Genomic DNA, 15,957 nt, shown 5'->3' on the forward strand with positions numbered 1-15,957 from the left:
CAATAAAGCTCTCAATCTAGTTTGAAAGCCTTAGAAAAAAAAAAGGCTTTTTGAGTATAAAAGGAGAATGGCTCACAAGTTGACTTTCCCATTCTTCCAAAATTTGGATGCATTTGTTGAGTAAGCAAAATGCCTTTGTTAATGTATAACTAAATAAGTATAAACAAATAAAAAATGGATATAAAGGTTATTTTATCATAAAAGAAGAGACGATGCCTCATCTTAGGCTTAAATTTGATCCAATGTCTATCTTTTTCTTGGGTTTCATTCTATCACTCTTCCTTAAGGGTCATGCTTTGGGCCTCTCTTGTCTTTCTTCTTCTCTAACAACAACATAGTATTTGAAAGCATGGTTGACTTTTTTTCTCTTACATCTCTTCCATGACCTTACTTCATATAATGTGAAAGCATTAGGATTATAGGGTGCATATTCTCTCCTAGATCCTAGGGCTACTAGATCTAAACACGACAGAAGTAATAAAAATTAGATATAGGTGTTAAAAATCACACATTTGGATCTAGATGTTTCCTAGATTGTATTCCAAATGTAAGGATTTCAAAAACCCACATAATCTTCAATTCTTGGTACATTTGTAGAGTGGTTGCACACTTGAAAGGGAGAAAGATGTAAGCTAGGTGTCACGGACTTAGTCGTTCACTAAGCTCGTGCGGCACTTAGGCAAGTCAAGATGCTTGAACTTGCTAAGTCAGCCTTGATCCCCAATGCTTAGCTTGCTCGGCTAAGACACTCGCGACTCGGAAGCTTAAGAAGCTTAGTAGGCAACTCCTTAAAGAATGGAAGCTCTTTATTGCTCAAAGAAGCCTTTACAAGTGTCTTGGATGCTCACTTGCTTGGTGCCTTGGCCAAATGAGGCCCTCACCTATTTATAGGCACCAATGGAACTCTTTGGAACCTTGGATGGTTCCTTACAACTCAAGACTATTCTAGAATGTCCTACACCATTCTAGGTACAAGCCTATATACAAGTATATACAAGAGTCTTCTAGATTTCTCTAGAAAGCCCTGGACTCCTCTCGTGCCTTCTACCATGGTGTGGAATGGTGTGGATTCCTCCAGGCTTCTCTAGAACCTTCCACACTCTTCCCCCTCTAGGAGTCTCCAGAAGCTTCTTGGCTCTTATATAAGGCCATGGGGAGGCTCATTTGAATAAGCTTGTGACACTCTCCCCCACCTATGCCGCAGACGTCCTCGTCGCGCCTTCTGCCCGGAACCGCTCGATCTGCTCCTGGAACTGCCATAGTGCCTCTGCTGGCTCCCAGCTAGCCTCGCTCTCTGGTAGTCCCTTCCATTTCACTAAGTATTCCGTAGCAGGAGGTACCCCTCGTCTCCTGATGATCCGATCTGCGAGGACGTGTTCTACCTCCTTATCATAGGAGGTCACGACCGCTGTAGGTGCCCTCTTGGACAACCCTCGGCTTGGATCATCCTTATCTCCATGATAAGGCTTCAAGTAGCTTGCGTGGAAGACAAGATGAATCTTCAACCTCGGGGGCAGCTCGACTCTATAGGACACCTTGCCAACCTTCCCAAGTATGGGGAAGGGTCCTTCATACCTCCTCACAAGGCCCTATGCACCGGCCTTAGGGACTTGAATTGTTGAGGAAGGAGCTTGACAAGCACCATGTCTCCAACCTTGTACTCCGTGTGTCGTCGCTTCTTGTCAGCCCACTTCTTCATTTTCTTAGCGGCCTTGTCCAAGTATGAGCGTGCTATGTCAGCTTGCTCATGCCACCCTTTTGCAAACTTGAAAGCCGTCGGACTTCTCCCCGTATAGCCAATCGTTAGAGTGTGAGGAGTTAACAGTTGCTGCCCCGTAGCTAGCTCGAACGGGCTCTTATTGGTCGCCTCACTCCTTTGCAGGTTGTATGAGAACTGGGCTATGTCTATCAACTTAGCCCAATCCTTCTGGTTGGCACTCACGAAGTGCCTCAAGTATAGCTCCAATAAAGCGTTCACCCTTTCGGTCTGCCCATCCGTCTGTGGGTGAAAGCTTGTGGAGAAGTGAAGCTCCGAACCCATAAGCTTGAAGAGCTCCGTCCAAAACTTCCCAGTGAAACGCGGATCGCGATCACTGATGATGAACTTCGGCAACCCCCAATACTTGACTACGTGCTTTAGGAATAGCCTCGTCGTCTCTTCCGCCGTGCAGTCAGTCGGGACTGCTATGAAGGTGGCATACTTAGAGAACCTGTCCACCACCACTATGATCGACCCACTGTCCTCCGACTTAGGTAGCCCGATGATGAAGTCCATGGTGACGCTGTCCCATGGGCGCTCTGCTATGGGTAGTGGCTCCAACAGGCCTCTAGGCTGTCGTTGCTCTACCTTGTCTTGTTGGCACACAAGACAAGTCCTCACATAGGCCTCAACCTCATCCCGTATCTGAGGCCAATAGTAAGTCGACTCGAGTAGTGCCCTCGTGCGTCGTTGCCCAGGGTGCCTAGCCCACTTGGTGTCATGGCACTCCTTTATCAAATTCCTCCTTATGTTCCCACACTTAGGCACGTAGAGTCGTCTCCCCTTAGTGTAGAGTAGGCCGTCCTCTACCCAGAACCGCTTAGTCTTCCCTTCATGAGCCAGGGCGATGAGGCTCTTAGCCACTGGGTCATGTTACAGTCCCTCCCTTAGAAGATCCATTATGTCTCCTTGGGGCTGACTCGTCATGGATGCTAGCTCGGCTTTGCAGCTTAGGGCGTCGGCCACATGATTAGCACTTCCTGACTTATTCTCCAGCGTATAGTCGAACTCAGCCAGGAAGTATTGCCACCTAGCTTGTTTAGGACTCAGTTTCTTCTGCGTCTGGAAGTAGCTAGTGGCCACGTTGTCGGTCTTCACTATGAAGTGAGACCCTAGCAAATAGTGCCTCCAGGTGCGCAAGCAGTGGACGATAGCGGTCATCTCCTTTTCCTGCACCGTGTAACGCCTCTCCGTGTCATTCAGTTTGCGACTCTCAAAAGCGATTGGGTGCCTTTCTTGCATAAGGACTCCCCCAATAGCGAAGTCTGAGGCATCTGTGTGTACCTCAAAGACCTTGGTGTAGTCGGGTAGTGCCAACACTGGCTCCTCAGTCACAGCCTTTTTCAAATCCTCAAAGGCTTGTTGGCACCTTTCATCCCACTCCCATGCCTTATTCTTTTTAAGAAGGTCAGTGAGTGGAGCGGCCCTTACCGAATAACCCTTTATGAACCGCCGGTAGTAATTAACTAAACCAAGGAAAGATCAAAGTTGAGGTACCTTGGTTGGTGGATCCCATTCCTGGATGGCTTTCACCTTGCTATTATCCATCATTAGCTTGCCATCCTTGATGCGATGCCCAAGGAAGCTCACTTCCTCCTTAGCAAACGAACACTTCTCCTTCTTCACGTATAGTTCGTTCTGCCTCAAGATCTTAAAGACCTTCCTCAAGTGCTCCATGTGCTCTTTTAGAGTGTTACTATAGATGACTATGTCATCCAAGTACACCACCACGAACTTGTCCAAGTATGGGTGGAAGATCTTGTTCATGAGGGTGCAGAATGTTGCTGGGGCATTGGTGAGTCCAAAGGGCATCACTAAAAATTCATATGAGCCGTACCTGGTCACACATGTAGTCTTCGGCTCATCCCCCTCCGCAATCCTTACTTGGTAGTAGCCCGACCTTAGATCTAGCTTCGTGAAGTACCTTGCCCTACCAAGTTGATCGAACAAGTCAGCAATGAGCGGAATAGGGTACTTGTTCTTTACCGTCACCTTGTTGAGTGCCCGGTAATCTATGCACATCCGTAGAGACCCATCATGCTTCTTCTGAAATAGTACCGGCGCGCCATAGGGAGCCTTGGATGGTTGGATGAACCCCGCATCTAGCAACTCCTTGAGTTGTCTCCTTAGCTCCTCCAACTCGGGTGGTGCTATCCTATATGGCCCCATAGCAGGGGGCTTGGCTCCTGGCTCCAACTCTATCTTGTGATCTTCCTCTCTTCTAGGAGGAAGTCTCTTGGGCAACTCGGGCGGCATCACATCCTTGAACTCATCAAGGACTCCCATGATTTCTTTAGGCATGGGTTCTCCCGACCCATCATCCTTTTCTTCTTTTAGGGTCGCGAGGTAGGTCACCTCTTCCCTCTTTAACCCCTTCTTTACTTGCATAGTGGATAGCATAGGGGTCTTGAGCGTACCTTCAGTGACCGTAGGGACCATGCACGGCTTCTCCTCCTCCAGGATAGCCATTGAGCGTAGGAAAGGTAATGGCACAGCCTTGACCTTCTGTAGAAAGTCCATCCCTAGCACCATCTTGAAGTCATCCATGGGTGCTACTGTGAAGTCGACCCTTCCTTCTCACGAGCCGATGTGCATAGTCACCCCGCGAGCTACTCCATGTGATGGCTTGGCGGCTGAATTGATTGCCTTGAGCCATCCTCCTTCCTTGGATGCTTGGAGTTCCAACCTTCTTGCCTCATCCTCCAAGACAAAGTTGTGAGTGGCACCTGTGTCCACCAGGGCCTTGGTGGCCTTCCCATTGACAAGGGCTTCCACATACATCAGCCCTTTGCTTTGAGGCGTCTTAGGCAACGGCTTGGCCTTAAGGGCATTTAGGAGTTGCAACGATCCCACCTTAGCATCGCCCTCCTGCTCCTTTTTCTCAATCATAGCATTTAAAGCCTTTCTCTTAGGGCAGTCCCGTGCCCAGTGCGGGCCATCGCACAGGAAGCAATTGGTCCTGGGCGTGAACTCCTTCCGCTTGTCCTTGCCTTTGCCTTCCTTGCCACTAGGGCCCTTGCTTGACCCTTCCTTAGAAGTACGGCCTTGCGACCTCTTGTCTCCCCCACCTTTGGCCTGGTTACCCTTGGATGGTGGCTTGGGCTTGGAGGAATTCCCCTTCTATAATCCACCAAGGACTCCGCTACTGCCATGGTCGTGGCTAGGTCTTGGACACCACGCCTCCTCAACTCTTGCTCGGCCCAACTTTGTAAGTTGTCCATGAAGTTAAACAGTAGCTCCTCCTCGGCCATGTTAGGTATCTCAAGCATAAGCGTAGAGAACTCCTTGACATACTCACGGATCGAGCCCGTGTGCTTAAGACGCTTTAGACTCTTCCTTGCTAGGTAAGCCACGTCTTCGGGATAGAATTGCCTCTTGATTTCTCTCTTAAAGGCATCCCATGTGTCTATGGTGCACGTCCCTCTCTCTATGTCGGCAAACCGTCGACGCCACCATAGAGTAACATTATCAGTGAGGTAAAGGGTCGCAGTGCGTACCTTAGTGGCTTCATCCGTCAATGCTATTGCCTCAAAGTAACGCTCCATGTGCCACAAGAAGTTGTCTAGCTCCTTAGCATCCCTCTTGCCACTGAACGTGTGTGGCTTGGGCACCTCCACCCTTGGTGCCTCATGAGTGGCCATGACTCGGGCTGACACCGCAGTCTTGTAGATGGCCAGCTCTTGACGAATCTCTTGGTCTCGGGCATCCATGCGTGCAGCCAAGGCCTCCATCCTTGACTCCACACTAGCGAACATGGTCATGACCTTGTCTTGGAAGGACATGAATTCCTCGTGTGACACTGGCTGAACTTGCGAACCTAGCACGCCCTCACGAAGGTTTTGGATTTGATCCCTTAGATCCTCTAAGCCCTTCTCCATGCCTTGCTCAATCAAGTCCACCCCTTCCCGGGTGTCCGCCATGGCTAGCTCCACCTTGGCTAGCCTTGCCTCCATGTTGGCTAAGGCGTCACGAGACTTATCCTTCCTGCCTCGGCCTCGTGTGGTATGCTCCATCTCCCGTCCACGGGTTTGCTCGCTAGTCTCCTCCACGTTAGAGCCCGACATGCTTCCTTTGATATGCCCACCTCTTAACCGTGCTCTGATACCACTTGTCACGGACTTAGTCGTTCACTAAGCTCGTGCGGCACTTAGGCAAGTCAAGATGCTTGAACTTGCTAAGTCAGCCTTGATCCCCAATGCTTAGCTTGCTCGGCTAAGACACTCGCGACTCGGAAGCTTAAGAAGCTTAGTAGGCAACTCCTTAAAGAATGGAAGCTCTTTATTGCTCAAAGAAGCCTTTACAAGTGTCTTGGATGCTCACTTGCTTGGTGCCTTGGCCAAATGAGGCCCTCACCTATTTATAGGCACCAATGGAACTCTCTGGAACCTTGGAGGGTTCCTTACAACTCAAGACTATTCTAGAATGTCCTACACCATTCTAGGTACAAGCCTATATACAAGTATATACAAGAGTCTTCTAGATTTCTCTAGAAAGCCCCGGACTCCTCTCGTGCCTTCTACCATGGTGTGGAATGGTGTGGATTCCTCCAGGCTTCTCTAGAACCTTCCACACTCCTCCCCCTCTAGGAGTCTCCAGAAGCTTCCTGGCTCTTATATAAGGCCATGGGGAGGCTCATTTGAATAAGCTTGTGACATAGGGCTCTCTCTCTCTCTCTCAAAGAATGGAATGAATAAGTTGATTAATCCTAAAGTACCCTAAAGGGTTTATATAGTCTCTATTATAGGTTTTGAGTGACTTTGGGCAATTGATGTAATCCACTGGGTACTAATTAATTAATTACCCTATTAGGCTCTAATTAATTAATTAGCCCAATAAAAAAATCCCAAAATAATTAATCATTAAATCTTGTGCAACTTTAGGCTTTTATTAAAATGTCCTTGTACACACATATAATTAAATCGTTAATTTCCCTCAAACCTTTGTGCCAACAAAAACTATGAGCTCGACTAGGGACCACTAAGATTCATAGGAAAATATTGGCTCTCTTAGAACCTAGTTTTAAAGTTAATCCAATACTCCACTAAAAGCAGTTAACTACATTCTAATACCCTATGAAATTATATCTAGATGAAAATTGATTAAATCAAACTTAATCAATTTTTCATGTCCATGACATAGTATCTACTGCATGCAGAATTCTCATGAATTGGTGTATGGAATTTAACGAGATAAAAGTTATCAACCTCTCAAAATTACTTCTACCATTCTTGAGTTTCAAATCCTCATTTTTTTTTTTATCAACTAACATAAACTAGTCTATAAAGGACATGTCAAATCCAACTTAAGGAATTATTATGACGTCATAGATTTCATAATCACAAGTCCTTGGGATCACCCCAAGGAACATATTGTCTTGATCCCATAAGATGTCATGGTACCTATATTAAGAATACCTTTTGTCACCTGTCTTAATCAATAACATTAAAAGACATGATATACATAACAATAATTAACCATGTATCAGTCATGAGCATGCAAGACAATTGGTAAGTTTGTCGATAATGTAGTGTTCTTTAATTACTACATTCATCTATACAAGGTATCCTAGTATCATAAGAGCCTACTATAGGTAGGTCATGATTTTATTACTAGGTGGAAACCCTCTATAAATTAATCTTTTTGCCTTAAACTTGGAAAGTTTCCTAAGGCAAGATTAACATAACTTTTAGGTTTAGCCCTTAAACCATGCAAGTAAGACCACTTTAAGTGATTCTACCACTTCATATCGAAGTTAAGTGTATAACCAAGATTCTTAACATCAATATTACCAAGTGAAGAATTCCATCTTTAGGATTGACCACTCTTACTATCTGCATATTTAGTCTTGTGTGGACCCACATTTTTCATATGCATTCCCATTTGATGGCGAAATTTGTTTTTTATTTGTGAAATTTTGATTTGTAGAAAAAAAATTGGAGTCGCCACTTAATTTTTTTTAAAGGGAAAACAAAAAAAGAAATAAAACCTTGAAAATGATTTCTGATTTGGAAAATGTGTCTTTGAAAACCTAAGTTTAAGTCCGAGGATTAGATTACCTATTAAGAAAGTGCCAAAAGGTAGCACCTCTCTAAGCCCTAAATAAAGGTCTCCACTAATTAAGTCAAGGTAACTATAACAATTAATTGATTAATCTATGGATATCATAAATCAAAAAAATATACATATATCAAAGCATAAATGAAGATATCATCAAGAGTCACTCAAAAAAACCAAACATTCTCAATAATCAAGGAGAGGAACGTACCTAATTAATAGTGATAAGGAAATAAGAAAGTGTACCTTGATAGCATATAATAGTGCTTTCATTGAGATGAGGTTAATTCACATAGAATGATAATAAACTAAAAAGAAAGAATCAAAGGCTAAACCTGTATATGTATAACATGTCTCAAATAAGGGAAACAAAAGATGATAAGAAATAAACTCAAAAGAATAAGGTGCACTAGTCATGTCTTCAAATTCAAAATTTATTAACACATATTCATCTATAAGAATCAATTGACATAAAATACCGAATGAATTATTTTAATTTAGAGAAAAGTCCAACCAATATGCATATTTCATCTACAATGTGAATCAATGGTCAAAGTGGTTTACAAGTATATTCAAAAGTAATCAAATTGTCAAAAACATATAAATTATCACTAACAAGGCAAAATAACGGTTTTCACAAAATAAATTTCAAATAAATATCTAGAAAGGTTATCTCATCAAAATAAAAATTAGGTAACATTTTTAAAATGTCTATATTAATATCCAAAAGGTCAAATTAATTAATCATATCCCAATTAATATTAAATTAAGTCAAAATAAGTTACTTCACAGAAAAATCAACAAGTGATCAGAACAAGAGACTCTAAAAAATAAATCTAGGAAAAATATCTAAAGGTTGAATTTTATCATGAAAACAAATTGGGTAACCTCTCCTATGTATCTAGATTACAACCTAAAGGCCAACTTAATTAGTTAAGCTTCAATTAGTACCAGATTTCATAAAAAGTACAATCCATCCAGAATAGAATAATTTTTCATAGCATGCAAGAATTAATTTATTTAATTAACTTAGAGATGTCCTAAAATCCTAAAAAAAAAAATCACATAACTCATTTATATGTCTATTTTTATGAAAAATAATCACAAGGCAATATCACATATATAACATATTTAAAATTAAATAAACTTCTCTCAGCTCCAGAAGAATACCTATGTAGTGGGTGAAAGAATAAAAAATCATATCTCTCATTTCAAAAATCATATCTTAATATTTTATGTAACAAAAAAAATAAAATTTAAGAAATATGGATTAAGATAAAAATTTCTAAACAAATTAAAGAGGTATTTTAATAATTTAATTTTTCAAAACAATACTGAGTATAAAAAACACAGTAACAAGTGAACATTTCGAACGATTGATTTGATAGTCCACTGCACCTTTGAACTTATAAATTGGAATCTTACCATCTAGAAACTCTTTAAAAAAAATTATAATTATTCCATGGTGTTGTAGACTTCTTGAATTTGATTTTAGAATTTTGTTTAAGTCAAAAATAATTTTCCAATTAGAATATATAAATTAATCGTTCGAACGGTTCACTTGTCACTCTGTTTTTTATACTCAGTATAGACACTTTTAATATAAATTCAATTTTTTCGATGGGTGGTTAATATAAAAATTGTGAAAGATATTTCTTCAAAAAACATATTTAGTATAAATTTAATTTTATAATTGATATGAAAATTGTGCAAATTCAATTTTTTGAACAAATACCTTTAGTATAAATTTGATTTTATGGTATTGTGGAAATGTGTCTCTTGAAAGGACACCTTTAATATAAATTCGATTTTTATAACGTGTATGACTAATAAAAAAAATTGTGAAAAAATGTCATATGAAGAAACATATTTAGTATAAATTCAATTTTATGGAATCGTGGAACGTATATTCAATTTTTTTTAACATGTAACATTGATATGAAAAATATAAAAGATGTCATCTCTTCAAGAGCCACCTTTTAATGCGGTAAAATTTTAATGCGGTAAAAAAGTATCGTAAATTTATCAATAATTTTGTAAACCATTTTTTAGGAACTTTTTTTGAAACTAGCTGTAAAAGTTAAAAAAGGCACAAATTTTTCATAAAGCATGCGAGAAACAGAAACAGAGAAAATGGGTTTTGGTGAAAGAATTGAAACAGGGTCATTCTGTGATAGAAAACCTAGTGAAAATAAGACAAGGTCGTGCAACTGGAAGCACGGTATGGAGGAAACGATGACATCAATCATATTGGACCTGGCCTAAAGTGCTACAAGCTTGGATCGGTTTCAGATAGACTCGATATTCCAACAATCAAGCCTCACCAAATACACAGCATTTCTCTCTAAAAAAGAAAGTGGCACAAAAGTAGAACCAACAATGACACAGGCATCAAACATACCGACTCAAAACGATTCAATTAATAATGAAGAAAGGTAACATTCCATCGAATGATGGCGTTGGAACCCGGAATATCCAAGTAAACAGTCTCCAAGGTGGCATAGCCCCTGGCAAACCGGAACTTCCCAGTTCCAGACACCACAGAAACCTCTCTGTACTTGTGGAGAAACCTATCAGCACCCTGGATCTGAAGGGTGCTGCCATTGTACTCCTTGTTGGTGAACACCAGAGACATCAAGAGGTGCAAGTCAGAGCCGCCCAGCGCTGAGTTCACATAGATGCCATGGGCGCGCCCCACTTGTGTTGAATTGCGATCAATGGATTCCGTTAATGCATCGTCAGTGGCAAAGATGGTGCCGAATTCAAGAATGTACCATCGCCTTTTGGTGTTGCCAGCCACCATGATGGCAGTGGTGTTGGCCCCAGATTCCCAGTCTTGCATGTAGAAAACCATATTGGTTTGTTTGAGTTTGTGGGGTTTTGCTTCTAGGCATATTGGTATGGCTAGAAGCAAGAGGAGGGGCATTGCGGTTGCGAGTGAGGTTGGTGCCATGGGTGGATGGTTTGAACTCAGAGACCAAGGCTTAGTAAGATTTTGTATGAAGAGGCTGTGCACAAGGTGCTAGACCACTGGACTCTATTTATAATGGTTGTTGAACTATCCATGACTCTTAGCTTCACTCCGGAAATGGGATTGGTTCTTGACGGGGGAAAAATACGGATACCTTTTGGATAATAACTTCAAAAAGCCTTATTCGTAGCTACAAGCCTACAACTTCACTCTAACTTGAAGTAATGGAGATGGATAATGAAGACGTATAATAAAATGGCATAAGCATGGGAAAGAAGGTGAAAGTTAGGATTCGGGTTTGGGAAAGAAAACAACAGATATGGAAAAATTACTTTTTTCGTTTGTATTTTTATTGAAAAAAATAAAAATCAATTATGAAATAGGCATTTTGACTTTAACTAGAATCATGGTTAAATGAAATTATGAAAATCCATCTTCCAAATAACTAAAAAATCAGTGAAATTAAAAAATAAAAAAATAAAAATAATTGTCTTATCTAATAATATAAATATTATTGTTGGAAGGTATTTACTAGGGTAGGGATGGTAATTCATATTGGTAGATCGTGTCAAAATCTAATCATTTTATTATATAGAGTATATAGTTCAACTCAAACCCGATATGAATAATAATGTCAAAAAACATAGACTTAAAGACTACTTAACTATTAAATATGTAACACGTTGTCGGTTCACCGATCGACTCGAGGTGTGGACCGACACAGTTCAGGGCGGCCACCTAAGCTCGAGCTATCATCATGCCCATGGAAATGTCGTCTCCTCGATCATGGAATGCAATATGCTCTATCGCGGCATGTCTCTAGGCACCTATGTGCTTAAGGCGTCAGCTTGTAGACCCCCCATTTGGTTCGTCTTGAAACACGAAACAATGAGTTTGACATATGTTTGAGTCAACGAGCCAACAAACCTGTAAGGCATAAGGAAGTCAAGTCCTATTTAATAATCATGTTGAATTAAGTTTTATATACATTTACATGATTAATGTTTGAAACAAATATAATTATGACTCAATTCACCTATTTATTTAAGGGTTATTTGATTAAAAGGACCATTAAAAATTCAATTTTGGAAATCTAACCCTCCGTCCTTTTTTTATCACATTTTAATTAAAATGTCCTTTTTTGTAAAAATAACTTTTTCTTTTAAAACCTCCATGCAAATATTTGAAACAGTAAAAAACATTTATGTTAAAAATTGGTTACTCTTTAATAAAAAACATGAAAAATGTTAAGATCATAAACATGATAATTATTTTATTTCTTTTAACCAATTAATTTTTTATTTAAAAATAAATTTAAAATAACTCAAATGTTTATTAAAATAGTTTAAAATTATAATTAGATTGATAAATAAAATTATTAAATGGATCAACTTAGATTAAATTATTGCTATTTAGGTTGATTCAAAAGTTGTCTATTTATTAAACGAGTTATACCATTCCAAAAAAATTTAATGCAAATTCAATTATATTCAACCAAACCAATGGCAAATAGTACAAAAGTTTGTAACCCCCCACCATCTACCACAAAATGTTGAAAGAAAAAGCAAAACTCAAATGCAACTGTAACGTATGCGATGTCTCTTCACCATTAAATGTTGAAAGAAAAGGCAAAACTCAAATGCAACTGTAACGTATGCGATGTCTCTTCACCATTGATGCTCGTGACGATAATCCATTTTTTTAATTTTTGTCACGGTTTAATTCAATTTTATCTCTTTCCTGGTCTCTAGAGACACCACACCCACCGACCATCTTGTATCTCGAGCCCTATGCCTCCATTTTAAATGCAAATATCAAGAGAGGCAACACGTTGGTGCTATTCACATTTTTGCCCAAAGTTACCATCATCTGCAGGCCCAACTCTCCGCAGGCCAATCGGAGATGCTGATGGGCCTAGAGCTTTGCAGTTGGCTTGAAACCTACGGTGCAGCAATAGACAAAGGAGATAGCTACCACGAGGTCATTTGTAAGCCATGAAAAAACTTTTACAAAAACATATATAATGTAATTTTGTTTTTTTTTTTTTTAAAGTTTCATTAATTTAAACTCTTAGATATACATACATATTTAAATGTCTATTTATTTGATAAAAGATAAGTATTAAAATAATATAAATTAAATAATGTATCAATTTTTAAAATTATAAAATAATATTAACAGTTTGAATTATATTTATATTCTTAATTTCTTATAATTAATTTAAATTTTATATAATATATAAATTATATAAGCTTAACTTTTCTGCTACAATTATAAAAAGGTTGTCCAAATCCATAATTTTTATGACTTTCAAATAAGTTGGGTGGTTGGATGCCTCGGGCTAGTCTTGTAATAAGTTCTCCTCATAGTCCAAAGGTCCCAGATGTTTTGTTTAATTTCAAGGTGACCTTCATGCAAACGAAGCCTAGATGATATGGGTCACCCTCCATCTTACAACACCTACCCTACGTGGTGGATATTAAGCCCCCACCCCTTACCTGCACCATTTAAATACCATGTCGGCATCATGCAACTTCGAACTCTCAGACAGACCAAGTCAAAAAGGTGGTTACGTGAAATAAATAAAGAAACAAAATATTACAAATGGATGCAATATTATACTCCCTATTTTTCGTTTTTAAAAATTAGGAACTAATTATCAACCGGGTAGCACTCTTCCCTGGAAGCCACACAATGACAGAGAAAGAACAGAAGAAACACAAATTCAGAATTGGCTTACAGGGAAGATAAATTCAAGAAGTAGCCAAAATTCACCAATATTAATACTGAACATCCTCCTTCACACAAAATCCCAGCCTACTCATAAACCACTTGCATTGTTGGGGATATAAGCCTACTTATAACCCTCTTAATCCCTTCTCTCCAACCCAAAATCTTAAATCTAAAACACCTCAAATATATGAAAGGATGGGAAAATTGATTATCAAGAGGTCTCACTTGTGTACTCTTCTTGCTCTCAAGATTGTAGACCTTGGTCAATCGACTCCAACTGGCTCTTAAGGTTTTGATTCTCCTCCAGCAGTCGGTCATATTCCAGAAGGAAACCTTCAGATTGCTTTTTTAGAGCGACTGTATTGGCTTCTGCTGCCTCTGCCTCTTTGGCTTTTGTCTCGCATTCAGATTCCAGCTTCTTAATTTGTGTCCTTAATGAACTCATCTCTTCCCCCATAGCTTTGGCCTCTTCTGCACGGCCATTTTTCCCATCCTCAAAACCTCGGTTTTGCTTCTTTTCAGCCTCCATGGCCTTCCTGAGTAAACGAAGCTCTCGAATGTAATGGTGAAGTCTATCTATCATCAGTGCGAGGAACAGCAAGAACCCTGCAAGTAAATAACTACTCTTGAAATCAAAATCAGGAAAAGAGAATGGTCATCAAACAAATTGGATGGCATATCAAATGTGAATGAAAATGGTGAATCTTAATATCTTTATCCAAGGCTCAAAGTGTTTGACAAATATCTCAATACAGATTATTCGCATAAAATTTTTTGATGGGCAAGAAAATATATATTTAAAAATAGAGATTATTCACATTCAATGATGATCAAACCAGGTTCTAGACCTTGAACTTGATCTGGGGAAAAAAGTCCACACTGTGAAGTGAATAGGAAAGAACTGGTGTTTGTAGATCATATCATTCCCAGAGAACATTTGACAGCATCAAAGTAAAAGTTTTTCTGATGAGTCATTGAATTGGAGAACCTCAAGTTTTGAAGAGCAAAAATTTACCAAGAATAAAATGAACTGTAAAGTACCGGTAAACATTCAATAAAACTACAAACAATTATCTCTCATATTGAGCAATACAAATGTAAGTTTTGGCAGATGGGAAATAAATCCCCTTCTCTAAATCATAATTTTTACGAACAATTTTTGCTTATGAGACAAGACACTAATGGGATTATAAACCACAGGTCTACCATGTAAACATAGCAACAATTCCCAGTATCGCAATGGCATGAGATTGGCTGGATTTTTCTTTGTTCTGTGTTTCTTCTCCTCATTTTCTATCAACAGGGGTTGAATTTTTATGTGTGATCAGACATGAAGTTCTTTTGGGTTTGGGAAATTCAGTGAGAATGTTGGTATTTGGGTTTTTGAGACTAGGGAAATCATCTTTGCATTCATTTCCCATTCCTAGAGCAACTTTATAATCATCTTTTAAGCCAAAAATTATTGTTTTCTACCTTGCTCATCAATCTCACTATACCATTAGAGCCCTAACTCTTGGTATTTGCAATTACGACAACACATGCGAGTTTTGATTGGGATACATTTACGATGATGAAAGCTTATGAGTTAAAAACCAATTCACCACAAAAACAAATCAACAATTCGAGGACGCTTGGTTCTGAGAAAATAGAGAAAATTAAAACATTAAAAAGATAAGAAAACAAAATTTCAAAGCCAAATGCAAGCATTTTGACTTAATTTAGGTCAGTTTCTCATTTCTGCAAAACAAAAATCACAAAACTCAAGAGTGTTTTGTTTTCTTTTTTCTTTTCTTCAATTTTCTCGGCAACCAAACGAAGTAAAAAAAGCAATCAAGCGATAGGAAATACCCATGAGAGAGGCTTCGAGCAGATGCCTGGCCATAAGAACCTGATCGGTGGGATTAATCAAACCGGGTTCGACAGAACGGTTCTGGATCTTCATCATACTGTAAACGCTGGACATAAGCACCACAAAAATAGTAGTAGCAACAGTCTGGGCCATGATGGGACCTTTCCCACGCTTGACCCGATCCAAGGCCATGACGACCAGCTTTCGGAGGGGGGTTTTGAAGAGGAGGGTCATGATAAGAGCCATTTCGGCAAAGATGACGGTGAAGAGGAGCTGGATCATGTTTTTGTTGATGATGGGTGAACCCTAGAGCAGCCGCAGATGGAAATGGCTATTGAGGGGGTGAACCCTAGAACAGCAGCAGATGGAAATGGCTATTGAGGTAGCGGGGGTGGTGAATTTGGAGTTTTAGTCGGTCGGAGATGGCGGGCTCCGCGTGTATTAATTGGGGTGGGATTTGGGTAAGGAATCAATGTCAGAGAGCGTTGGGATTGGGGAATGGTAGTTAGATCTGCGCCGTGTGCCCTTTCCACGCACTCTCCAGTTGGTCGACTTTACCAATAGGATCCCAACACATAATAATACCTGGGA

At 39.7% G+C, this 15,957-nt stretch overlaps 2 protein-coding genes across 2 annotated transcripts; both read right to left on the bottom strand.

The window, feature by feature from the left end:
* Nucleotides 1-10,037: 10,037 nt before the first annotated feature.
* Nucleotides 10,038-10,805, bottom strand: LOC117927332 (dirigent protein 22-like). The gene has a single exon (XM_034846817.1). It carries the CDS (start codon nt 10,764-10,766, stop codon nt 10,233-10,235), a length of 534 nt encoding a protein of 177 aa, XP_034702708.1. The 5' UTR covers nt 10,767-10,805; the 3' UTR covers nt 10,038-10,232.
* Nucleotides 10,806-13,341: 2,536 nt separating this feature from the next.
* LOC117926517 (B-cell receptor-associated protein 31-like) lies at nt 13,342-15,920 on the bottom strand. Its single transcript, XM_034845622.1, has 2 exons — nt 15,366-15,920; nt 13,342-14,123 (listed from the first exon to the last, which is right to left on the bottom strand). The coding sequence occupies exons 1-2, from the start codon at nt 15,646-15,648 to the stop codon at nt 13,762-13,764; spliced, it is 645 nt and encodes a 214-aa protein (XP_034701513.1). The 5' UTR covers nt 15,649-15,920; the 3' UTR covers nt 13,342-13,761.
* Between the last annotated feature and the right edge of the window lie 37 nt (nt 15,921-15,957).

This window comes from Vitis riparia, chromosome 12 (assembly GCF_004353265.1).
Source record: "Vitis riparia cultivar Riparia Gloire de Montpellier isolate 1030 chromosome 12, EGFV_Vit.rip_1.0, whole genome shotgun sequence".
Lineage (NCBI taxonomy): Eukaryota > Viridiplantae > Streptophyta > Magnoliopsida > Vitales > Vitaceae > Vitis > Vitis riparia.